At 38.4% G+C, this 25,805-nt stretch overlaps 1 protein-coding gene across 1 annotated transcript in view; it reads right to left on the bottom strand.

The window, feature by feature from the left end:
- Window positions 1-25,805, bottom strand: part of TRABD2B (TraB domain containing 2B) — a 238,864-nt gene that overhangs the window by 8,538 nt on the left and 204,521 nt on the right. The window contains exons 5-6 of the mRNA XM_081949389.1: window positions 9,313-9,403; window positions 1,709-1,957 (exon numbers count right to left, since the gene is read on the bottom strand). Coding sequence (XP_081805515.1) covers window positions 1,709-1,957; window positions 9,313-9,403 — 340 coding nt within the window. The remainder of the gene's footprint in view (window positions 1-1,708; window positions 1,958-9,312; window positions 9,404-25,805) is intronic.

The following is a 25,805-nucleotide window of genomic DNA, read 5'->3' as shown; positions in this document are numbered from 1 at the left end:
ACACCGCGGTCCCCTTTATGTTGACTCAGGAAGGCGGGGAATGGGACCACGTGTGCAGGAGGCTGAGGCTGCCTCAGCCTCCTGCACATGTGGTCCCATTCCCCGTCTTCCTGAGTCAACATGAAGGGGACCGTGGAGCACGAGCCAGCAGAGTGTGCTCCACAGTGCTCTTCATGTTGACTCAGGAAGGCAGGGAATCGGACCACGTGTGCCTTTTCCTTTTTCCCTTTTTTTTTCTTTTCATGATGAGAGCGGTGAGGCTCTGCCTCCCCTGCCTCCCCTGACCGCACCTCCCTGGAGCTGAAATGTTCAAGAGATGAGTAAATTTCAACATGACATCCAAAACTTCTGGTATATCACTGGGTAGTCATATCCAAAAATAATCTGAAGACCCTTCTTTGGGCCCAATCCTGTGCAGTCATTCATTCTGTATAGGTGAGGGCTCAAAGGGTATTTAGGAAAAAGAAACATATATAAGTTTCAACATCTCTCTGTTCCCAACAGCTCTAAGAACCTCTGCTTATTGAGCATAAAGAATTGAAGGGCTGATAAATAAGCATGATTAGATGACAGAGTGAATCAACTTTGCTATGAAGCAGAACTCCTGAAAACAGGGAAGTTTGCAAGTATGGAAGACTAGATCAGGTCTTGTCGTTTCCACACCAAGGCCACAATGTTTTGAATTAAAACTTAATTTAATGAACCTGATGCAGAACGAGGGCATATTTTTTTAAAAAATTAAAGCATGCACTTGTATACACCTTCCCATTTCTCTTTGATAGAAACTCCACGCTCCATGGCTTTTTGGGGAAGCGAGAGTACACCAAAACAGCACAGTTCATGAGTTCACAATAGCAAAATTCACCTTTCAAGATCAACTTAGTATAATTAAATATTCATCATGATAGACGGTTCTGCTTTGTATCACTGCACTGTCTAAAATGGAAGGGCAAAATGTCTGAAATTCTAGCACAATTGATAAGAGCTGCTATTTCTGGCTGCAATTAGCGCAGTTTATTGCAGTTGCCTTTAATCACTCCTTGTACATGTATTACATCTCTCTTTCCCTCCCTCCCTTTCTCTTTTCCTCTCCCTCCCTCCCTCTCTCCCTCTTTCTCTTTCTCCTTCTCTCTCTCTCTCCCCCTCGCCCTCTCTCTTGCCCTCTCTCTGTGTCTGTGCAATTGTTTAGCCTAAAAGACCCGCCAAAGCGCATTTATAGTTAGTAATGATGTCTTCCTTTGGTATTGAGTATCTATTGTCCAGATACTACAGAAATGGCATTTTTTTGCATTCTTATCCTTTCAAGTGGAGAGCACACATGTTGGCAAGGAAAGAAAACTTTGCTCCTGAGACTTAAGAAACAGAAGGTACAAAAACAAAACTTCAGCTTTATAAGAAGCTAGGGACAGACATCAATTTACCCTCACAGGTAAATAATAATTATAAACAGATTTATAATGGAGAGTTCTTACGCTCTGTTTATTGTCTGGTTTTCTTTTCCCTGATTTTACACATACAGCAATGAAGATTATAAGAAGCGGTTGAGAAGGATCTGAATGTAAAATCAATTTATATTTGTAGGGTTTCTTACAGATTTTTTTATCTCTGTCATGAATTAAGGAGATTAACTTACTTGGACCTAAGGATTTTTGTCCTTTCAAAGCAGCATGAATGACAGGGTTACTGGAAATAAGCACAGGATACTTACCCTTCTTCTATCCGGACCCAGAGATCATTGAATTGCCTTTGGCGGTGGATTTTATATTGTTTCTTGTGCCAGTTTTTCTGCCGTCCAAATTCTTCTAGCTGGCTGATGCTATCTGGCAACAGAAGGTGTGGAGGAAGGCTGTCTTCTTCATTGGCATGAGGAGATGCTGAAGATGAAGACAACTGTATACGCTCAATGACAACGGAGGCAGCTGTTGCAGAGGAAGGGCGATATCTGCTTGCCTTGGGACTGCAAAATAAGTAGATATATGAAGAAATGATGTGTGAAATAGAATGGAGAAATTCATATATTAAACACAACCCCTGCTCTTTTGAGGCCTCTTAGCTTTCTTGCATCAAAGACACATATATCACATAGCTTTATTGCATCAAAGACACTTATACCATGCACTTTCATCCTTACTGTACTTATAATCAACATAGTTCAATTCAAAGTTTAAGAGACCACAGAAGAGGCAATGCATTCATCCAAGGAACTGTGGACAGATAATGATGCTGGAAATATTCATGTAGAGTGGCCATGATAAAAGCAAATAAGTCACATTTGAAGACTCTACTGTCAGTTGGTATTCTGCATGTGCCCCAAAGGAGAAAAGCTTTCATTCACCAAGACTTTCATTTTAGCACAATGTAAGTATTTACATTGTATGAATAAGTATTTCAATATCCTAAGTTGCTTCATGAGATTAAAAAACATACTTAAGCATACAGGTGGTCCTTGATTTACAACCATTCATTATTGACCATTCGAACTTACAAAGGCACTCAAAAAAGTGACAACTGTTCCTTATGACTATGACAGCATCCATATGAACATGTGATCAAAATTTGAACACTTGGCAACCACCATGTATGTGTGACAGTTGCAGCCTCCTGCGTTCATGTGGCCATTATTTGTGACTTTCCCAGTTGTCTGGTGAGAAGCAAAGTCAATGGGAGATTCCAGATTTGCTTAACGACCACAGGAGTCACTTAACTGAAGAGATTCACTGAAGAATTATTAAAACAACTTGTAAAATTGGACATGACTCACTTAATAACCACCACTTAACAACCAAAAGTCTGGACTCAACTGACCAGAACTAACTTGAGGGCTACCAGGAATGAGTTCTTTCCCCACATACATTCAAATCTCCACAGTATATATATGCTATACACTAAATAAAAATAAATCCACATTCTTTATTGTATTTATACAATAAATAACAAACTCAAGATACTATTTAGAAGCCACTATCTTCCATAGATGCTGGGCCAGCTGCAGCATTCCCTGATAGGAATATAATTTTTATTTTGTTTTCTTTTTTTAAAAAGAGAGCACTCTTTATATGGATTAAACTGAGGAATTCTTTTTATTGCCATAAACTCACGCTTCCAAAAGTGTTATTTTGAGACTATATGTATATGCAGGATTTTCTTTTCAACATAATTTGACATAGATTGTAAATTGCATGGGCTTCTTTAGTACATATTCATCTCAACACTTATTCAAAGTGTTTCCTTTCAGTAGATATGTTTGTCTTTGAAAATACTCATATACTGACAAGAGATCTTGGATGGCAGTTTTATAAATATATCCTGAGCTGCATTACCTTATTAGAGATGTTTCTGCACCAAGCAGAACCATTAAATGAGAAATAGACAGCAAATATAAAGCAGCCACTTAAACCATAGTCTATTAGGGTCAACCTATAAGTTTAACATTTAATTAATCTGCACTTTTTGTGCTTTGATACTTGCAATATTCAGGAACAAGTAAAAATTAATTGCATTGGATATAGTAATGATATGGCTAGGCAGCTTCTACACAAGATACAACATTCTTGAACTTGAATAGGACTGCCACTTTTCATCAAATGCTTTTATATATTTGAATGAATGGACATATATTTATATTTGTCTATTTAGATAAAGGATTTTGAAGAAGCAGGATAGAAGGAGTAGTTATGCTTTTGAACTTTGGTGTTGGAGATACCACCATAGACAGAAAAACAAACAAATCAAGCACTGAACAACTCAACTCAGAGTTCTAATTATGCCTAGCTTTCTAGAGAAGGCTATAATATTAACAAAGATAGAAGGAAAGAGAAGAGGAAGACCAGGAGCAAAGTGGATGGGCTCAGTTACAGTTGTGATAGATGTACTGTTGGAAGAACTGCATTGGCTTCCTGTGGCCTACCGGGTGCGCTTCAAGGTACTGGTTACCATCTTCAAAGCGCTCCATGGCACAGGACCTAGCTACCTGCGGGATCGCATCCTGCCCCATACATCCCTACAACCAATTCGCTCTCACAGAGAGGGACTTCTCCGGGTGCCGTCCACTAAACAATGCCAGAGGGCGACGCCCAGGAGTAGGGCCTTCTCTGTGATGGGCCCAGCCCTTTGGAATGACCTCCCCCTCGACATTAGGATTACCACCGACCTCCGCTCCTTCCATTCAAAACTCAAGACCCACCTTTTTCAACTGTCTGGCCTGGCTCAACCATAGTTCCATCTTATTCCTCCTGACAGTCTTTTTAAATTTGTAATTTTAAACTGGGGTATTTTAATTCCTAATCTCATTAATATTATTTATGTATTGTAATGGTTGTTACCTCCTCCGTGTAATATATATATGTGCTTTTATTTATTGTACGCCGCCCCGAGTCCCTTTGTGGAGAGGGTGCGGCTAACAAATCAAATAAACAACAAAACAACTGAAGGGCTACTAGAAACATATATGATACTCCTAGAAAAAAAATCTGCAACTAAGAGTTGACACTATATGATGTATGTATGTATGTATGTCTGTTTTATCTATGTCTGTCTGTCTGTCTGTCTGTCTGTCTGTCTACTAGGTATGTATGTATGTATGTATGTATGTATGTATGTATGTATGTATGTATGTATGTATCATCTATCTATCTATCATCTATCTATCTATCTATCTATCTATCTACCTATCTATCTATCTATCTATCTATCTATCTATCTATCTATCTATCTATCTATCTATCTATCATCTATCATCTATCTATCATCCATCCATCCATCCATCTATCCATCATCTATCTATCTATCTATCTATCTATCTATCTATCTATCTATCTATCTATCTATCTATCATCTATCTATCTATCTATCTATCTATCTATCTATCTATCTATCACCTATCATCTATCTGTCCTCTGAATATTGTGGGACTCTGCCTTCAATCATTTCTGCATGTTCAATAAGATCTGTGAGAGAGAGAGAGAGCATGCCCTGAATCCTATCACTTAGGCAATGTCATGTACTTTCTCTATCATTAGTCTATCCTTTTGAACAGCAGTGTCCCTGAGATCTGGCTTGCCCCAACTTGGCCTGCATTTTAGAAGGCATTAAAAACCTGTTTTTTCCTCTTTTCCCCCCACCCAGACATCAGGTCTGGGTGTGGTAGGATCCACTGGATGTGTTTGTCTTGGCACTTTGTGTGCATATGTTTCAGTTTTGGTTTATGTTTTTCTATTATGCAGTTGGTATGAAATTCCACTACTGTTAGTTAGTGATGGAGGCCACCTTGAGCCATATACTGACTGGTGGCTATAAAAATTTATATAAATGATCCACAAATTGAAACTGTGCTGTCAGCAGTAAATTATACTTTTTCAGTCTGACAAAGTATAAATGTTTTGGTCATAAAATAGTCTGGCCACCTTGCAACTAGTTTCAGAAAGGGCTATTCCTTCAATTCAGAACCCCAAATTCTTACTTTGGAGCCTTCTAACATTCAGCTTTGTCACAGAAAGAAAAAGTTATACCAGTAGTAGGCATGGCTTTACAAATTTTCCCTAGTTTCCCTGACATTTTGAGTCATACATGTATTATTTTCATCCAATCCAGACCACTGACTGTGCTCTTATTTAACTAGAACCAGCCAATCCAAATATACCACCCTCAGTTCTATTGTACTCCTTCTGAACTCACTGTTGGATTCAAAATAATATTGGTCAAATTATCAGAAGGACTGCATTTGCCCTTGTTTTAAAAGGCACAACTATTGGTCTACATTAAAAACCACACAGAACTTCTTTGTCCAAAACCTGTTACTTGAGATGATGCTTCCCAAGTATTTTAAGCTGTTTTCACCCACATTATCCACTCCAGTGCCCAAACTATCAGTGCTATTGGGTAACAATTGATTTTATTGCAATAATATGTCACATATTGGGTCAAACATCTGCTCTGAGTCTGAAAACAATCTCTGTAGACAGTGGTTTACCATTCTCAGCACTGCTCCATTCAGATATAACTATAAACCTAGAGTTTAGCCATGGAATGTTGGTTAAACCACATTGGCCAGATTGGTGACTAATGTTTAAATTAAAAATCTCATTTAAAAGAAACATGGCATAATGCCACATGTGAATCCAGCCAATAGTCCAGGTAATGACAGAAAATTAAGGTTATGGAATTGTGGGTTTCAGTCGCGTTCATGAGTAGTTAAAACGATTTCAACATATTCTGAATCATTGCGGTTCAGTTTAAACAGATTAGCTTTGGAAACCATTTAATTAAACATGTGAAGCTTCCTAGACTGATGGGATTATTATATTGAGGTGGTGGTGGTGAGGAATGAGTGGAAGGCAGATAGAAGTGACTACAAACAAGCTACAGACTTCTGTAGATAAGCTGGCATTCTCTATAGGCGCATGATACCACTTGAAACCTTTGTAACCACTTGGGATAGTACAAAGTGTAGCATCACTTTATTTCAGAGGAACATCAATGAAGACTGAAGAGTTCCGTCTACAAGGCACAAGTGCAACGTGAAAGAAAACAGTGTAAACTAATTCCAATCTACTTTACTAAAATCTTTCTGTGGGACTTAACTCCCTGAAAACATACTACAACAGCTACAATAGCTGGACGACTCCTGAAGTACACGTAGACATACAACTGCTTTTAAAAATGGTCTAGAAAGTTTAATTGGTTCAAATGTTAGCTTGGACCGGAAGCTTACAGATCATAATTAAGTCCAAAATTTCTGTTGCTATGCAAGACAGTTGTTAAGTGAGCATTGCCCCATTTTACAACCTTCCTCGCCAGAGTTCTTGAGTGAATCATTGCGGTTGTTCAGTTAGTAACCTGGTTGTTAAGTGAATCTTGCTTTTCCATTGACTTTGCTTGTGAGAAGGTAGAAGAAGGTGGCCACGAAACCCTGGGACACTGCGACAGTCATAAATACGAATCAGTTGTCCAGCATCTGAATTTTGATCATGTGACGATGGGGATATTGCAATGGTCATAAGTGTGAAAAAACAGTCGTAAATCATTTTTTCCAGGGCCGTTGTAATTTCAAACAGTCACTAAGTGAATGGCAGCAAGTCGAGGATTACCTGAGTATAAACATATGCCATTGCTTCAATATAATCAGTGATTCCCAGTCCTTTATAAGTATAAGTATAATCTTTATTGCCATTGTACTTAAATACAATGGAAGCTATTGGATCAGAGTTAACATAATTGGCTTTGGTCTTTAGGCCTTTCACTGCTTGTTGTTCCTTACTAGTCTTGAAAATCTGCGAGCTTTAAAAGTCCTTGGATGCTCTCTCCACATGAAGTGCTGGCATGCAACCAAGTGTTGACTGAAATTTTAAAGACGTTCCCTTGACTCTAATTTTAAAATCAGATAAGCACCTTTTTATTTCCACAACTCTAGTTTGTTTTAACAATTAAAATTCTTCTGTAATCTCTCAGATCTGTTCAGCCTACTTTTTAATTTTCTGCTTTTTAGATGCCATGCCATTTCATATTTCTTTAATTTACTATTAAGATGCCAATCAGAAAGGTTGGCAGTTCGGCGATTCAAATCCCTAGCACCGCATAATGGAGTGAGCTCCCGTTACTTGTCCCAGCTTCTGCCAACCTAGCAGTTCAAAAGTATCTAAAAATGCAAGTAGAAAAATAGGGGCCACATTTGGTGGGAAGGTAACAGCGTTCCGTGCGCCTTCGGCATTTAGTCATGCTGGCCACATGACTACGGAGACGTCTTTGGACAGCGCTGGCTCTTCAGCTTTGAAATGAAGATGAGCACTGCCCCCTAGAGTCAGCAACGACTAGCACATATGTGCGAGGGGAACCTTTACCTTTATCGTATTTTTCAATATATTTTATTTCAGTGTTATAATTTATCGACTTTTAAATTTATTAATGGAGAGCTGATTAATGTTATGAAGAAAATACGATAGCAAATCATAAATGGTAATAAAATGAATATATTATTTTATAGCATAAAAAGTATTGTGCATAATAAGGTGTGCTGAGGTTTGAACTGAATTGTCACTTGGACTGGTTATTTTCGCTTCTACAATCAATCATAGATATTTAGATTTCAACACAATCTGTACTCAAAAGAACTCGGCACTGAGAAAACTAATCTTGAGATAAATGTGTACATTGACTTTGTGCATATATTGTTTTCTCTATCAAATACTACCTCTGCAGCCAGAAAAAACAGGAATATGGAATATGGAAATTGAAGAATCTCTTTCTTTTGATATTTTTGCTACAGTCTCTACAAAGTTGAACATGGAATGTAAGAAATCCTATAATTTTTAGCTTGGCTATTGTACATGCTGGCATTGTCCTTGTATTTTAATGCTGCATTAGTCCTATAGATTTATTTCCATATTGGGGAAAACAAAACAAAACAGATCATTGTTTATAGCATCAATTCATTTTGGAAAGATGTTATTGTCATGTCACTATTCCATATTTTATCAATTATTTTCCAAGTGCAATTTACAGTATTTAAACTAGGCTTTCCTATCCATTTGCTCTTCTTTATGCAGCTGTTTAAATATTAAGTCCTTAGGATAAGGACTTTTTCAAAAGCCCCTCTCATTTTAAAATACTAGCTTATCAAGCATGTGAAAGAAAATTTTCTGTGAGAGCCCCAAACAATGAAATACATTCTCTGGAATTTGCATTTGATCTGACAATCTTTTCATTCAGGCATTTTGTAGGTGTGGCTCAGTGGCTAAGACGCTGAGCTTGTCGATCAGAAAGGTCAGCAGTTCGGCGGTTCAAATCCCTAGCGCCGTGTAACAGAGTGAGCTCCCATTACTTGTCCCAGATTCTGCCAACCTAGCAGTTCGAAAGCATGTAAAAATGCAAGTAGAAAAATAGGGACAACCTTTAGTGTTCCATGCGCCTTTGGCGTTTAGTCATACCAGCCACATGACCATGACCACGGAAACGTCTTTTGACAGTGCTGGCCTTTCGGCTTTGAAATGGAGATGAGCACCACCCACTAGAGTCAGGAATGACTAGCACATAGGCATGCAAGGGGAACCATTTCAGAGGGAGAGACATAGGCTGCATTTATCGACTTGTTTAGAGAAATAGACAAGAACAAAAACGTCAACCAATAATTTCTTCATATAGAAAGCTATCTATTTACGGTCAATGGCTATTATAGACAGCAACAATTTTTCTGCTCATGCTAGTTCTGGCCAAATAAAGTTGCTTATTGACCTGAAAAGGAGAAGTCGGATCATATACCTTTACAACATTGTTGGATCAGCATATGAAAAAGGATCAATGAAGGGAAATCAAGCTTACTTTTCCACTGCTTGTCCTGCAGGTATGTGCTCCACTTCAAATCCTGCTTGTCTCAGCACATCAATAACAGTGTTGTTGCCCAGGAAATGACCTAATCGATGAACAATAAGAACAGAAAACCATTTGAAAAGCCAATGAAGCACATCCTCAATTACGCTCTAACTCTAACCCGGCATTCTTTTCTAAAATAAAGATTTCTTTTATTGTTGGATTTATAGACAAAGCTATCCAAAAGGATTTGAGTGGACCATAAAGCAAAAATACCAATCAAACAACTAATCAGCATTGTGATTTTCCTATTTATTTTCCTATTTCCTACTTCATTGCTTGAGGATTGGGAACACTATATTGAAAAGTCCTCGATCTCGAGCATTCCTGGGATGACTTGCAAACATTGGGAAAGAAAGCTTCTAGATAGCTTCATGTAGAAACTTTGTGAAATAAATGGGCAATGCATTTTGGCATATACTGTACTGTGATGAATCTTCAGTTGTCTCAATGTAGCTAGGGGCATGTAATTAAAATGCATTCTCATTCAACTTCATAATTTTTGGCAAGGGAAATACAAAGCCGAAGAAGCATCTTGGGTGAGAAGTGAAACGTCTTCAAAGAAAAACCAGAAAGTCCAGTTGCCTCTTGAAAAAGCACTTTTGGGACAACCATGACCTGGATGACTGAGAATCTCCATAGACAGGGGAAACAGTTACATGTAAGTCATCTGGTTTATATTCATTGCACCAGCTTCAGTGTTTCATGTCATTAGTGTGAGGTAGGAGGCCTTTGCTAATCCTCTTCCCAAACGGTTCAAGATGGAATAATTTTGTGATCTTTTCTGTATATCTCAATCAAGTCACTGTCTAGATCAGTGTTGGTGAACCTTTTTGGCACTGAGTGTCAAAACGGGAGCACTGTTGGGAGTATACTCCTAGTGTTGGGTAGGCAATATATATCATATACAATAACAAATGGTCATTGTTGCTTTAAATGGGTGAATGTACTTATCAGCTGTAATTAACTCTACAATAAGAGGGAGTCAGGAGAGCTCACTCTCTCTCTCTGCTTGTCCTATGCTTGATAACTACTTGCTCGCTTGATGACTGGAACGTGAACTGTGACTGTAAGCAATTGTTTGTTCTTTGAATTGTGTTTGGACATATATCTACTATCACTGCTTGTGAAGCAATTATTAGTAGTAAAGCTACTTGTTTTTACTAGCAGTGTCTGAAACTCTATTCGTGTGTTTTTTCTACTAGCAATGTTCTTTCTCTCTAGCTGTACATTCTGCTGCACTATTTTCTGTCTCCCAACGGAGATACCCCTAACAAGCACGACCATGCCGGAAATTGGAAGAGCAGCTGCACTGGGCGGCTGATCTTCCATTTTCCGGCACTCCCGCACATGTGAAGACCAGCTGGCTGGCACACCGGAACCTGGAAGAGCAACGGGAGATGGCTTTGTGTGCCATTTCCGGCACGCATGCCATAGGTTCGCCACCACGGGTCTAGATTATTCTTTTCAATCTACAATAAAAGATCTTAAATAGTACATTCACATACTCTACACAAAATTACATAAAACCATTTTTTAAAGCTCCCCACACAATCTTCCTTCAAAACAACTTCTATGGCTAGGCTTAACCTTTGGGTCTAATTATGGAAGCTAATTTATAGGGCCGAGTTTAAAATCTCCTTCCAAGGAAATGCATTTTTTTAAAATTAAGGCATTGATCGAGTCATAAGAAACAGTTCCATAAAAATATTAGGGATCATTTGGTCATTGCCTTTTCTTGCAGTATGAAAGAATGAACCTCAGAGTCCTAATAAGCAATCTATTATTTGCATTTTGCTTTTAAAATTGTTGCGGAATGAAGAAAACTACTTACTCTAACTCAGGTTTTTTTTACTTCTGAAATAGGTCATATTTCTGTTTGATATCTCTGTTACATCAATGACCAAAAGTGGAAAAAGGGTGAAAAACGAGGATGGTTTAACATAACAACTCAGTTTCAAAAGGTGACTTTAAAATTGCATCTGCTGTAAAAGCACAGAACCCGTATATGATGAAAGCCAAACTACAGGAGAGTCCAATTTTCTATCAGACCCAGATCCAAGTTCTCCGGGAGAGCGGCATAAAGATCTATTAATAATCTCAGCAATCACAAATGGGAACTGATATTGATAGTTTTTATTAAAGAGGCATTTTGAAAATTGACTTCAGCAGTATATTTACAGTATATGCTGGAAAGTGTCAATGTATACTCTTGCTCTTGTCAGATGTAGTTTCAAGTAGTATTTTATCTGCTTCAATTTATAACATGCTCTCCATGATATACAATATTTCAGATATTTTTGGGAAGGGTACAATTGTCAGCTACAGGTATACCCTCCAAAGTAACTGGATAGTTAATATTCAAATTTAAATTCTCTGTAATAGTATGTTCTATGAAGCACAATGCTGTAAGCACTATCTAAGCATTAGACAGTTTTCTAAATGTAGTGAAGCTAAATGTAGTGTAGATACCTATTTTAAAATGTAGTAATCCCATTTTACTGAGTGTGAAGGTGTTCTTGCTTGCTTTGCTAAGGGGAACCCTAGAAAATTTGGCCCAGGGTTAGGGTTAACCCTAGCCCCTAACCCTAACCCGCCTTACTATAGCATCTAAGAACAACAACTAAAAAGATTAGATCAATTGTCCTACATTTTGCTTACCAGTTACCAACAAGACATCTAAGGGTCACCCAAGAAGAAGACATGAGTTTCATAACACCTGTTCATCACACTGTGCATCTGACATTCGTAGTGGATTCATTCATTCTATCAATCATAAGCATGGTTTCCAGCATCATATCATTTGTCAATTTATAATCCAATTTGAGTTACTTTCAGGATGTGGAATTAGTTACTACTTCCCAAATTGGATACAATGATGCAGTGGGCATTAATAAGAAACTATTACGATCAAGTAAAAAACCACTAAAATCAGGTCAACAGTTATTAACATTCCATAATGGATCAGGTTTGATACAACAATACAAACGTTCTTTACTTTAATGCAACAGTTGAAAAAAAAAAGGACTATTCTGGAAAATAATTCAATAAACTGAAGTTCCTCATTCACAAGGGTGCCATTCAGGTGATATATTCATCTTACCACATGGCAGCCCTCCCTTCTAACAACCCTATAGTGCTATGCATTGTGCATAGTGAACACTCCAGGTGAATGCATTTATCTAAGCTCATATAAATATGTGTGTGGTAGAAGCAAGGAGGATGCTTTGAAAAAATGTTTTATATTTTATCCAACTCTGGCGATTCACTCCAAAGGTCTTTGCTTGCTTGCTCCGCATTCACAGACACAGAGAATTAAAGAGTAAACTTATTCAAGAGAGGAATAGAAAATTCATTTACAAAAGGCCTCCACCAATAATGTCTTTGACATTCTATAAAAGAGAGAGGAGAGGAGAGGAGGAAGAGAGAGAGAGAGAGAGACTCTTCTTAACCTTGCCAAGCTATTATCTGCACACAGAAAGTCAAACTGTTCCCATACACAATTCTAGCAAAGCCATTTTCTGCAAAATTAAAGGACCCATACAAACAGGGCTAATTGTTTTCCTCAAAACAAATCAGATATTTTCAACCATTTAACTTTTTTACTCTGCAGAGTCTATATTCTTGGTCCCTCTTGGCCTCAATTACCAGATTCCAACAATTATCACAGCTACATATTTACTGCAGACCAGCTTAAGCAAGTGGAATAAAATAGAAAAAAGCAAGTTCTGTCGAAAATGGTTACTGGCATTTTTTGGTTCCTTCTTCAAGCATTTTTAAAAAGGTCACATATAATTGGCTGAGATATCCATCTCTAACTGAAAGATATCAGAATGTTACTGAGTATGCTCTAGGCTGCTTGTAAGGACATTTTGATATGTTTATTTTTAATTTAAAAACATGCATAACTCAAGCCCAGCTTTTAAAAAAAAGATATGAGTTGCTTCTAGAAGAGGTCTTATTCTGCAATTCCTCTGCTTATCCACTGCTGAGCAAAAGAAATCCTAAAAATGGAAAAGTTAACATTTTTGTAGTATCTCTGACTGATGATCGTTCTTTTTCTTATGATATAATTTAGCCATGGTTCAGTGTAACTCAATGACTGTTGAATGGAACTGGATCTTGAGAAAGTTATATTTGCATGAACCACATAGTCTGGAGCTAATGAAGAACAAATTCCAAGACATCTGAAAAGTACCAAATTGTCAGCGTTTATTGTCAGCTGATTGTGCTCATTCATTTGCACTTTCACTTTGTGTAAATATTATGCAAACAGTCATGACTACAAACTTGCATTCACACTTGCATTACTCATTACAAAGGCCTTTCATTGAAGATAGCAGAAATGGCAAGATATATTGGCTACCCTTATCGCTATTCTACCAATTTCTGCAAATGCAACATTTTCTATCAGTCAGAGAAAAAACAGACTTCTCCACTGGCTTGCTTTGCATAGTATATGGTATGATTGGTGGGAAGGGATGTGGGGTTCTTAGGTCCATGTCATTTCTGCTGGGAAATTCACAATAATAGCAATAGCACTTAGACTTCATAAGTGCTTTTACAGCCCTCTCTAAGGCGGTTTACAGAGCCAGCATATTGCCTCCAACAATCCGCGTCATCATTTTATCAACCTCAGAAGGATGGGAGGCTGAGTCAACCTTGAGCCTGGTGAGATTCGATCTGCCAAACTGCTGCAAGCCAGAGATCAGCAGAAGTAGCCTGCAGTACTGCACTCTAATCACTGTGCCACTGTGGCTAATGTGAGTAACTCAGCACTCCATGCAACCATATCATTTCAGATAGGTATCAGTAAGTAAGACTGAGGACAGAGACTAATACTCTGCTAATAACCAAGTATTCACACTATTATTTTTACTATTAACATTTTATCCAGTGACGTGCAGTCAGGGAAGGCAGGGGAGGCGCAGCCTCACCACTGTCATCATGAAAAGAAAAAAAATGTAAAAGGAAAAAGGCGAGAGCTGAGGTCAGGCTGAGCTAGTTGCTTCCTCACCGTGGATGACTCTGCTTAACTGTTTAAAAAAGCCTCTAAAAAGCGCCCTCTACTATGAGGCAGGAGAACTGCATGCCTCATCTAGTCTGACTTTAGGCGTTTTAGGATTACTCGAGGAGAGTTAAGCAAGGGTTAAAAGCCTAAAAATTCCTGACGTAGGTGAGGCACGCAGTTCTCCTGCCTCACAGTAGAGGGCATTCGTTTGGACGGGGCTTCTTCAGAGGACCTGAGGCAAGAGCAGAGTTGAAATCCTCTCTGAAACAGCTGGAAAAGGTACATGTGGGTCGGAGGGAGGGGGAGGAATTCAAACTTCATCCTCCTGATGTGGGGCTTTGGGCAAAGGCTGGAGGGAAGGGTTAGGGTTTGATTGCAGGCAGAGCCATGTTGCCTTTTCAAACCTGTAATCAGTGAAGCTGGGCTGGATCCTTCCGGGGCTGGGGGAAAGTGTGTGTGTAGTCCAATCCAACTTCTGTGTGTATGTGTGTGTGTTTGAGAGAGGGGGGAGGGAGGGAGAGAGGGAGGAAGGAAGGGAAGGGAGAAGAAAAAGAAAAAGAAAGAAGGAAAATTCTTTCGCAAAGGAGAAAAACAAATGCTGTTACTTTAAATCAGAACTGAGCATGCCTGGCTGTGGAATTCTGGGAGTTGAAGTCCACAAGTCTAAAAAAATTTGAAACCCACCACTGGGTCAGTGCCTCACCAGCCATAAACCTCACTGCATGTCACTGATTTTATCAATATCATTTATCCTGACTTCCCAGTAAAGAGAAACATATCACTCAGAGCAGCTAATAATAATAAAAAGCTAATACAGATAAAAATCATGCAATAATTGCAATTGTGTCAAAATCTACTACATAGTTGAAAGGTAAAACACCTTGATATCTTTTCTAAAAGCAGACAGGTAATGGGATCAGCTCTCAAGAGTTGTTCCCAGATTTAGGGTGGCACATATGAAGACCCTTGTTTGAAACAAGTGAGCAGTTACAGGTAGAACAGGAGATCTTAATTTCCAAGCATATTGCAACAGATCTCTTCGAAAGCCATGCCTTAAGTTACTTAGGGCTTTAAATATTAATATTAACATTGTGAATTGAGCCAGGAAAGTAATTTCGTTGAACAAGTTATTTCAATATCAGTGATATGATTACTGTCTACAATGCAACTGGCAAATTTTGTATCAGTTAAAGCCTCCAGATTTCTCCAATTCTATCTCCAGGTAAAGCATAGCCTCCATTTGGTGGGTGTTGGCTGATAAGAAGAAACAAAACTGGGAATGTATCAGAGCATCCTGATAGCACTTCATCCTAAGTCCCTCCCATCACGACCCATGGATAACATTCCTCCAGGCCTCCTGTTGTCTACCATACTCTGTAGTCCATTTAAGCTCACGCCTACTGCTTAAATGACTCCATGCAGCCACCTCATTGTCTGTCGTCCTCTTCTTCTTTTGCCCTCAATCTTTCCCAACATTAGGCTCTTCTCCAGTGAGTCCTTCCTTCTCATCAGGTGGCCAAAGTATTTGAGTTTTATCTTCAGGATCTGGCCTTCTAAAGAGCAGTCAGGATTGATCTCCACTAGGACTGACCGGTTTGATCACCATGCAGTCCAAGGGACTCATAGGAGTCTTCTCCAGCACTATAGTTCAAAGGCCTCAATTCTTTGGAGTTCAGCCTTTCTTATGGTCCAACTAACAGATTTTATATTCCTGCTTACCTATAGAACTTGCTTCTACATATCCATGAGGGAAAAGGAGGGAGGAAGAGAGGGAAAATAATATATGAGATGTATTAAATTGCTGTTCTGAGTTCTTTGAGGCTAATAATGGTGTTGACTAGTATGAGTTTCAGCATCACCTTCTGAAATGACTTGATAAGAATTAGAAGTATTACAACATTGCTCTGAGGCCTAACCTTGATTGTTGAACCAGGAGGATACCACGGTCACTGGAATCAACAGGAAAATAAAAAAGGGGCAAACAAAAAAGTTAAACCCCACATAATATGATGATGACTAGGACTATGTCCGATAAAGCCATTAGAAAAGGGCAGGAATATTTAGAATGTATTGGTTCCACTTGGACTTTTGCTGAAGGGCATTACAGCAAAAATAGCATTTCAAGCTTGTTCAGCTATTGGGATTTAGCTTATTGGGAAGCCTTGGAAACGATACCAGAACACATCAAATCAATGTTCTAGTAGAGGCTGAAATCATACATAAAACACTAGGGGAAAATAGGTGGAGCTTTTTGAGTAACATCTGAAGAACATTATAACAGGGGTCCCCAATCCCTGGCCCACTACCAGGCTGTGAACTGTTCAAAACCAGGCTGCCTGAAGCAGTGGGTAACTGTGTGTGCATCCTCCCTTGCGCCAACAGTGGATGGACTATCCCCTCTCCCATCGCCCCCAGTGCCAGTCCGCAAAGCTGGAAAGGTTGGGGCACTCCGTATTATAATATACAGTGAAGCCATTGACTACATGGGCCTGTACCCTAAGTAGTTAAATTATTGCCCATAACTTGTACAAACTGCTGCACGGATCTCAGTCTCAAGTGTTGTTTTTCAAGCTCTTGGAGAAAAGTAATGTATACCTGAATAGTATTGTAACGAATTCTTCTATCAAATTTCTTTGAATGCAACTATCACAGTAGGGTAAGGGCATATAATATTTCAGCAGAGTTAAACTATTACATTCCTATCATTGTTATTGTCATTTCTCTTCTGCAGAATACTCAGATGCTGATGGTTTAGGATTAGTTCAAGCTTTATCCAAAAGTATCATCATCTTTCTAACAACAATAAAAGGATTTGAAAGAATAATCAAAGATGTAGGCTGAATTTCCTCTCAAGAAAAGTGATGTGTTTAGCTGTCTCTTGAAGTGCTCAAACTTTGTGACCACTATGTTTAACCTGCATACCTGTAAATAAAATACTACAAAACACCGTGAGCCTTTAGTGATCTCTTTTCAATTCAGTTAAGAACAAGAACCCTGGAACTTTTCATCACTCAGACAAAAGAGGAAGTAATATGACAATAAACTTTAATTCTAAATAACCTGCTTTAAATATGTTTAGAAGAAAGGCAAATAAGAATAATAAAAAAACCCAGATAAAGCAACAAATGTTTAAGTGTATAGCTGGTAAACTGTTTCTAGTCATATAAAAAATTAGGACAATGTAAGAACAGAGCAGAGCACAATGAAACACATCTTCTGCTCAGAGGTGGGTTCCTACCGGTTCGGACTGGTTCGGCCGAATAGGTAGTCATTTGTCTTGCCACGGCCCTGAACCAGTTCACTTAGCGGCGCCATAGGCACTGCCATCTTATTTTTGGCTTCTGTGCATATGGAGAAGCATTTTTAGTACTGCACATGCACGCATGTAGCACGCATCAAGTGTGTGTGTCGTGCACACCAAGTGCATGTGCAGCGCATATCCAGCGCATGAGTGCACGAAGCGCATCCCTGAGCGAACCGGCAGCCGGAGCCCACCCCTGCTTCTGCTTAGTTGTGCGGTTTGATCAAATGATGAAAATAGCAAATGGCCACCTGTGGATAATACTTTGAGTCAGGAATGTCACAGATAGCTACACATTGTGTTGAGTATATACAACTTTATATTCCTAAAAAAAAAAAATCTAAATATGTGGAATTAAATTAAATTATATTTAATCTGTTTTTAAGGGGTAGTTACATTTTTTACTGTGTATATGGTTTTTTAGTTACTGTCTGTACACCGCCCCGAGTCCCTTCGGGGAGAGGGGGCGGTCTATAAATTCAATAAAATAAATAAAATAAATAAATAAATAAACATGTTTCATGTTTTAGAGGATGTTGTTTCGGATATCAATAGATGGATTAAAATTTCATTAAGTTGGTGGCGTAAAAGTAATGTCATTTCAATAAATATCACTCCACAATTCATTTATGTACTGAGGTATTCCAATGTTAATACCAATTTTTTTTTTTAAAAAAATTTCGATAGAAAAATAGACCACCCAGGATTTTATTAACTAAATAGTAATCATCTTTGGAAGATGGTGGTTTTCATTTACAAGATTTTCAAAAATGTAGTTACTTATATTTTATACACTATATCCATGCAGAATGAACATTTAATAGAATATCAGCTCTTGTAGGTTTTATTGAAAAGTGTTTATTTATCTCTATCATGCTTGGAAACATCAGGACCGGACAGGTTCGTAGACTGAATTTTGATCTGTAGTCATGAATATTTAACTTTATGGTAAACTTCTACTTTCAAAACATGGAGCAAAATGTTCTGTTGGAAATGGTGGCCGGAATATTTAAATTTAAATTGCTCTGTAATGATTATTTAAAGTATTTTTCATGACTTCAAAGTGTCAGTATAATCAGTTCAAGTATGTTTTAATTTGTCAATGTGCACTGGATGCTTTGACTGTGCCTAAGAAAGCTGAGGTGGTATCAGCATGTCTGTTAATAATTTAGGTTAGGAGGAATTACAGCAAAAAATTAATTGGAGATAACTAGATAGCTCTATTCCAGGGGCAAGATTGTTACAAAACATCAGATGGTTAACAACACAATGGATGGGGATGGTTACAAAATCTGCAAGATGGTGAGCTCAGAGCAGTGGTGGGATACGACTGGTATGCCCCGGTATGGGCATACCGGTGTCTGCTGGAAGCACCAGGTACCGTTCCAGTACGGTGCTCCAGAGAGTCACCCGCCCGCACTCCTTACCTGTATTTGAGCCGATCGGGGCTTTCGCGCACATGCACAGAGCATACAGCACCTGCGCAATGCTCCGCAAAGCAGCTGGAGCATTGCTGAGCTGTCGCAGGCAATAAGTATGCATGTGCACGCTATGTGTGTGCTGCACATGTGCATGTGGTGGACGTGTGACCCCGTTGCACCATACCGGTTGCGCCGGGATCCGGAACCCACCAGTGGCTCACAGCTATGTTCACCCCCTCTCTTTGACCACAACTCTGCATTCTGTTCAATGCCCTTGATTTGTTCTCAAATTCACATTTTATGTAGAATTGTCAGACAAATTCATGATCTAAGCCCAGGCGATTTTGAATTCCATTGACTCTTATCTACTGCCAATTTGCTTTGACTATTCACAGATTCTTGTAGAGAGCTTCAGCGTACAATAAACCTTGAATTGCCTGGACTCCTGATTTCCTGCGCTTGACTGATACACTTTTCAAAATGCTACAGCATTTTGCCATTGTTAGTTAATTGTTATTCCAAATTAGTAACCCTAAAATTCTCAATAATATCAGACTGTGTGTGTGTGTGTGTGTGTGTGTGTGTTTGGTTGTGTGTTTGTGGTGGACACACATGCCTTTAAGTCACTGTTGACTCTTGAGAACTTCCTGGACAAGTTTTCTTAGCAAGATTTTGGAAGCCATTGCTTCCTTCTAGAGCTGAGCATGAGTGATTGGCTCATGGTTTCCCAGTTGGCTTCTTGCCTAAGGCAGGACTAGAACTTATAGTCTCTTGTTTTCTAGCCCAGGGCTTTTTTTTTAATAAAAGTTTTTTTTAATTTTCAAAACAAACACAACACATCCTTCTTTACATACTGTAGAAAGTGTATCAGTTGGTTACTCAAATATTTTAACTCAGATATATTTATACATGTTACCGTCATCATACCTCCATTTTCATTTGACTATAATTGTTTAAACGTCCTTCATCATACAATATATCAAGATTTAATACATAACCACATACTGGCATTTCATTTACTATTTCTAAAATCTTCCAATAACACTAATGTCCTATGTCCTATTCTAGCTAAACATCCATAATATTTAATAACAAAGTTTTCTAATCCTTCTTTCCAAATTATTATTATTATTATTATTTATTCACATTTCTAAACCGCCCCCTCTCCCAAAAAGGGACTCGGGGCGGTGTACAGTCCACAATAAATCACAGATAAAATACAAATATAAATAGAACTATAAATATATGTATGTATGTGGAGGAGGTTAAAATTAAGAGTACTGTACAGAAGAATAAATATGAGGCTAAAAGCCCTAAAAACAATTAAAACTAAAACATTACCCTTAAAATAACCAGATGAGAATATACTACCAGGAGTTCATAGATGTAACATTTATAATCATGCCAGGCCAGCTAGTCGGAACAGGTGAGTCTTCAATTTTTGTCGGAAGGAGCGGAAGTCCGAGGTGGTTCTAATATCGGGGGGGGAGGTCATTCCAGAGGGTTGGGCCCATCACAGAGAAGGCTCTACTCCTTGGCGCCGCCCGCTGGCATTGCCTAGTGGACGGCACTTGGAGAAGGCCCTCCCTGTGAGAGCAGATTGGCCGCAGGGATGTATGTGGGAGGATGCGATCCCGCAAGTGTAAAATCACTGTTTACAATATATCCCATTTCCTTATGTTGTACACATACATACATACATACATACATACATACACACACACATATATATATATACACGTTGTTATCATTATCCCTCCTTTATTTGACTATATCCTGTATCATATCATTTCCCCCCCTAATAATCAAGACTTAACTGAATCTAACTTAATTCTTTTTTAAATTAACTTTTATATATAATCCAAAAGGGTTTCTAATCTTCCTTTCATGGGTACCATTCAATATTCATATCCAGTTATTACTTATCATAACACTACACATTGTATACATTATTATCGTTATCAATTATTTATTTAACTATATCTATTGTCACTAAATTTCACTAAGTTTAACTAGTTTTAAATTATACTCTTCCATCTATCAACCTGTATCTTTCCAGTAGCAAAACAGTCTCATATCTTCTGCCATTTGTGGTGTCAGTCCTCTAATCATCTCCTTAATCAACTTTGTATGGACTCCTCTTAGCAACTCTTTGCTTATAAAATCTCTCATGTAATTTTGATGCCCTTCTTTTGTTTCCTTAATCAGCTTATTTTTGATTGTTGGTAGTGTTATCAATGATATTGCTAATAAAATTTATCTCTTTAAATCCATAAATTATTTTGTTTTCTCTTCTTCTGTATCTTGCCATCTGGGGTATATTTCCCCTCCATTTAATTCCTCTTTCAGTATTCCACTCTTTCCCTTTTCAGAGACAAACCAGTCACCATAAATATCAGCAATTTTAATTTCTTTATATTCATTTTCCTCTTCGATTTTTAGGATTTTAACTGCCACTTTTTCCATTTGATTAACATCTTCAAATTCTTCATCATATTTTGCTGTTAGGTGCACTAAGTCTTCCAACTTCTTCTCTATCCTCTCACGTGTATCTGATAATTTCTGTATTTCTGAGAATATCTTTTGCAGACTTAAAACTTCTTTCTGCTGTTGAAATTGTGCCATTATCTCCAACTAACAAACACTGCTGCTCTATCTTAGAAGGTTTTAACAGGATTAAGCATAGATTCACAATAACATTTCACCTTTCTCTGGTTAAAAATATACTTCAAAGGAACATCTGTTTGGTTATCTTCTTATCACTCTCTATAAACAAGCTGTGAGTCCTTGAAATGCCAAACCAGGATAATCAGTGAAAAAAAAAAGTGTTTCATTTCCAATACACAAACCTCCAGCCTCCGAGTAGTAGTGTTATTGTTGCAATGTTGCAATTTTCTTTATTTCTTTTTGTATCTTTTTTGTATTTCAAGTTCAAAAAAAGTCCGATTCTTAAATGAGTTAGAAAAACACCCACAGTAATGAAAGAGGAGAATTTTAGTCCATAGATTATAAAGAATAGTAAAAGAAAAAAAATAGAAGGAAACTTAATCCATTCGTTTTAAAAGGCTTGCATAAATTCCATCCGTGAAGATAGCGTTTAAAAAGTAAGATAACCCACTGTCCAAAACCATTCCAAATTTAATTCCGCCACTTATTTCTTCTGTTCTCCAATTTAAATTAATTTTAAGTTTTTTATAGGCAGTCTCTTTTAAAACGGTAAAAATTCCTCACCAGCTGGAAACACTTTCTCTTTCCATATCCTTCCGTTTTGGAGCCGCCCCGACTTCATCAGCCAAATGGCTGGATTTTTTGTCACTGGCTTGAAGAACTTCTCTTGGATTAATCAGGGACTTTGCAATGACCCTGAGATCAGCAAGACGTATTCTTCCTAGCCCAGGGCTTTTTATCACTGCACCAACTGGTGCTCTTTAGCAGAAAGTAGCATCACAGACTTTTTTTGCTGACTCGCTTTTAATTTGCCTATGTTTGATAGGAACACTTATTAAAGTATCTTTTCAACATAAATAGTAGGAGTATCATGTGTAATTACTAGCTTTTCCAACATGTCAGTTCGTTTCTTTTTCTTGTTTCTGTATAATTGCATCAGGCTAAAATACGTGATATTGTTATTATGTAGTGTTGACAGACGGTGTCCCTCCCCTGGTAATTCACTGGTGAAATCCAAGCAACCAACTGTTTAACACTGCTATAAGCAGTAACTCAACTCATAAATAATTTCGGGAGTAGTTATTTCCAATTTAAATTGCAAGTAATTTAATCCTTGAGTGGAATGGTAGGATTTTTGCAAGCTCTGACTCAAAGAAAGCTCAGACTTTGGAATGGGAAATCCATTTTTATAACCAGCACTGCTTTCTATGAATGTCAGAAATCCCAACATTAGTGAGAGAGAGAGAGAGAGAGAGAGAGAGAGAGAGGGAGGGAGGGAGGGAGGGAGGGAGGGAGGGAGGGAGAGAGAGAGAGAGAGAGAGAGAGAAAGAGAGAGAGAGAGAGAGAAATAAGGTAGTGTAAAAAAGGAAGATTTTCAGACTCTTACTATATCCTGGCTGGAAGAATATTTACAACTGCTCTTGATTCATCATCTTGTTTCCCCTGAAGAGAGACAAATATCCCTCCACCCTCAATTCTTTTGGTCTTTTTCACGGTTTCTGATATTTTGCTCCAAAGAGAGGAATAGGTTTGATTTGCCCATTTTTTTAAAAAATAGTGACTACTGTCATTTACTACAAATGATGATTGTCTGCTCCATCTGACCAGTAGCTTCCACAGCCAACAAGGGTGTCAAACCCAGGCAAAATAATTGTCATGGTATTGCACAACAAGCCCATTCCTTTTATCAATCTTGCACACGTGTGCAAGGGTGAGATTTCAATTGTGAAATCACAAAGCACAATTTTGACTGCTTTGACCCATTTTGAGGATGCCACTGCACCTCTGACTGTCATGTCGCAGGTCTCGGAATGTGATTTTGACTTTGAAGAAGTGTTTCCAACACAACTTGATGCCTCAGAACACACCAAACCAAGAATTATCTGACCAAACTCAGGCACCACCTGAACAACTGGAGCAATGAGATGTTGATTCAAGGCATCCCGCACTCCCACACACAGATAGCAGAGTGAAGAGCAGAGCAAAGACATTCTAAGCGAAAGGGTAAATCCCTTGATTAAAGACAACTGGATGCAGCCTGATTTGAGGGCCCTGACTTTCCAGACACGTTGTAGGAATTAATTCAATTGTGCCTTAGGATAGATGGGCATTCACAACAGAGAAAGGATAGAGTATGTTTTAAACCTGCAGCATCTCTGCAGGACATTTGACTATCAGCCACAACTTCCACAATGTTATAAATGTACAGATAATCATGGCCTTCATTCAGGGGTGGGTTTTGGCACACACTAGTGCTGGTTCGCTTGTGTGAATGCTGCGTGTGCGTGCACTTGATGCACACTGCATGCACATGTACAGTACAATTAATATTGTTCTGTGCATGTGCAGAACTGAAAAACAAGATGGCGCACCTATGGTGCCACCGGGAGAACCGGTTTGGGGGCATGGCAGGCCTGGGTCTCTGCTGGTTCCAGTGACCCAGGCCGCCCAAACACTACTGGTTTGGCCGAACCAGTCCGAACAGGTAGCAACCCACCACTGCCTTCATTGTGGTTGAGGTGCTTTCTTCAGAGACAGTCACTCTATGTAATTTGACCATGGCTCTTTTAGGAGTTTGCTAGTTTCAGTGCCTGGGCTAACCTTGTTGAACTTCAGGAACTATATTAGTTCTTGGATGAGAAACCTCCAAGAAATATAGATTCCATTTTTAAACATTATTCAGATGAATGGAATGGAAAACCATTCCTGTACTATCACCAAAAAATACCATTGATGTGTCCATGAAGGTACAGGGGTGAGGTTGACTTTAAGGAGATTTTATCTGTGCCTTAAGCTCAATAGAATAGAGTTATGAAGTGCATAATACTAAAAAGGGAGAAACTATAGTTTGCAAGATTAACAAAGAAAAGGCAAAAAGTATTGAGTAATTGCTGAAATGTTATGTCTTTATTGTCAGGGGAAGATTTCACCCTGAACTAAATGAGGTCTTAGATCGCGGCATTTCCAAAAAGCATTATCTTTAAGGTGCGAAAAAAGAAATAAAATCCCGGAAAACATATTCTAATTAAAAACAAGCTTTAATACAAAAATAAGAAATAAAGAAATAAAACAAATCTATCTAATTGTTACATTTTGGCAGAAAACAGTTTGTCTACCAGCTTCCTGGCAGACGGACAAAGATCAAAAGGGAAGAGAAGTCTCTGGAATGTGTGAAGAGCAGGCGCAGTACATCATTGTCAGATAAGACCTTATAACCTGCGCAGTAACTCTTTCAGTTCAGCTATTCAGTTCAAACTAGCAAACAATTTAACGCAGTGACATTTATGATCATCCATCCACTTAAATCTTTGTATTGTCCTCCTCACAAACAAATCCCACCTTTTCTGAAGAATTTATGATAGATATGTGCCATAGGAGATTAAGGTAGCAGAAACTGCTTCACCCTGCAAAAGGCTGATTCCCTGAATGAGGGAATCAAACAACAGATTGAATCCCTATGTATAGATGGTTACTGAATTTCCTCTTCCAAAATTCTGGAATCTGCTTCTAATTATTTTGGAATTGGGACACACACATGAATATTAATATTCATTAATATTTTCCCACCTTTTTGTTGCTTCTGCTTAAGAGGATTAGAAGTTTACACACCTGTTCCTGAAGGATGTGAAATATTGTTTTGAGAAAATCCAAGCCAAAATACCAACCCAATAAAATAAGTGCTACCATCCCTGTCCTAATATTCCCTTGGATTCATATTCATTTCATGTGTTCACAATCGTGTCTATACTTATATCTGTCATCTAATTCATTCTTGATGAAATAAATAAATAAACAATAAAATGTCAAATCCTCAGAATTGTACCCCAAATCTTCTGACTGGTCTTGCTAGAATCCTTGCTCTCATTGAACTACTTTTCCTCCTCTGAAGAGGACTGGTCTAAGGGGCCATGGCATCCTTTTGCCTTCAACCCTTGATAAATCTCTCTGAAGCAGTCTGGAAGTTGAATCGTGGCAACTGGACTTCTTTTCTTTTTTGTTTGAAACAGTTTGTTGCTTATCTAAGTAGCTTCTTTAGGCTGGAGCT

This window comes from Natrix helvetica (genome assembly GCF_964273705.1).
Source record: "Natrix helvetica genome assembly, chromosome: 3".
Classification (NCBI taxonomy): Eukaryota; Metazoa; Chordata; class Lepidosauria; order Squamata; family Natricidae; genus Natrix; species Natrix helvetica.
This window is presented reverse-complemented; position numbering and strand designations above follow the sequence as displayed.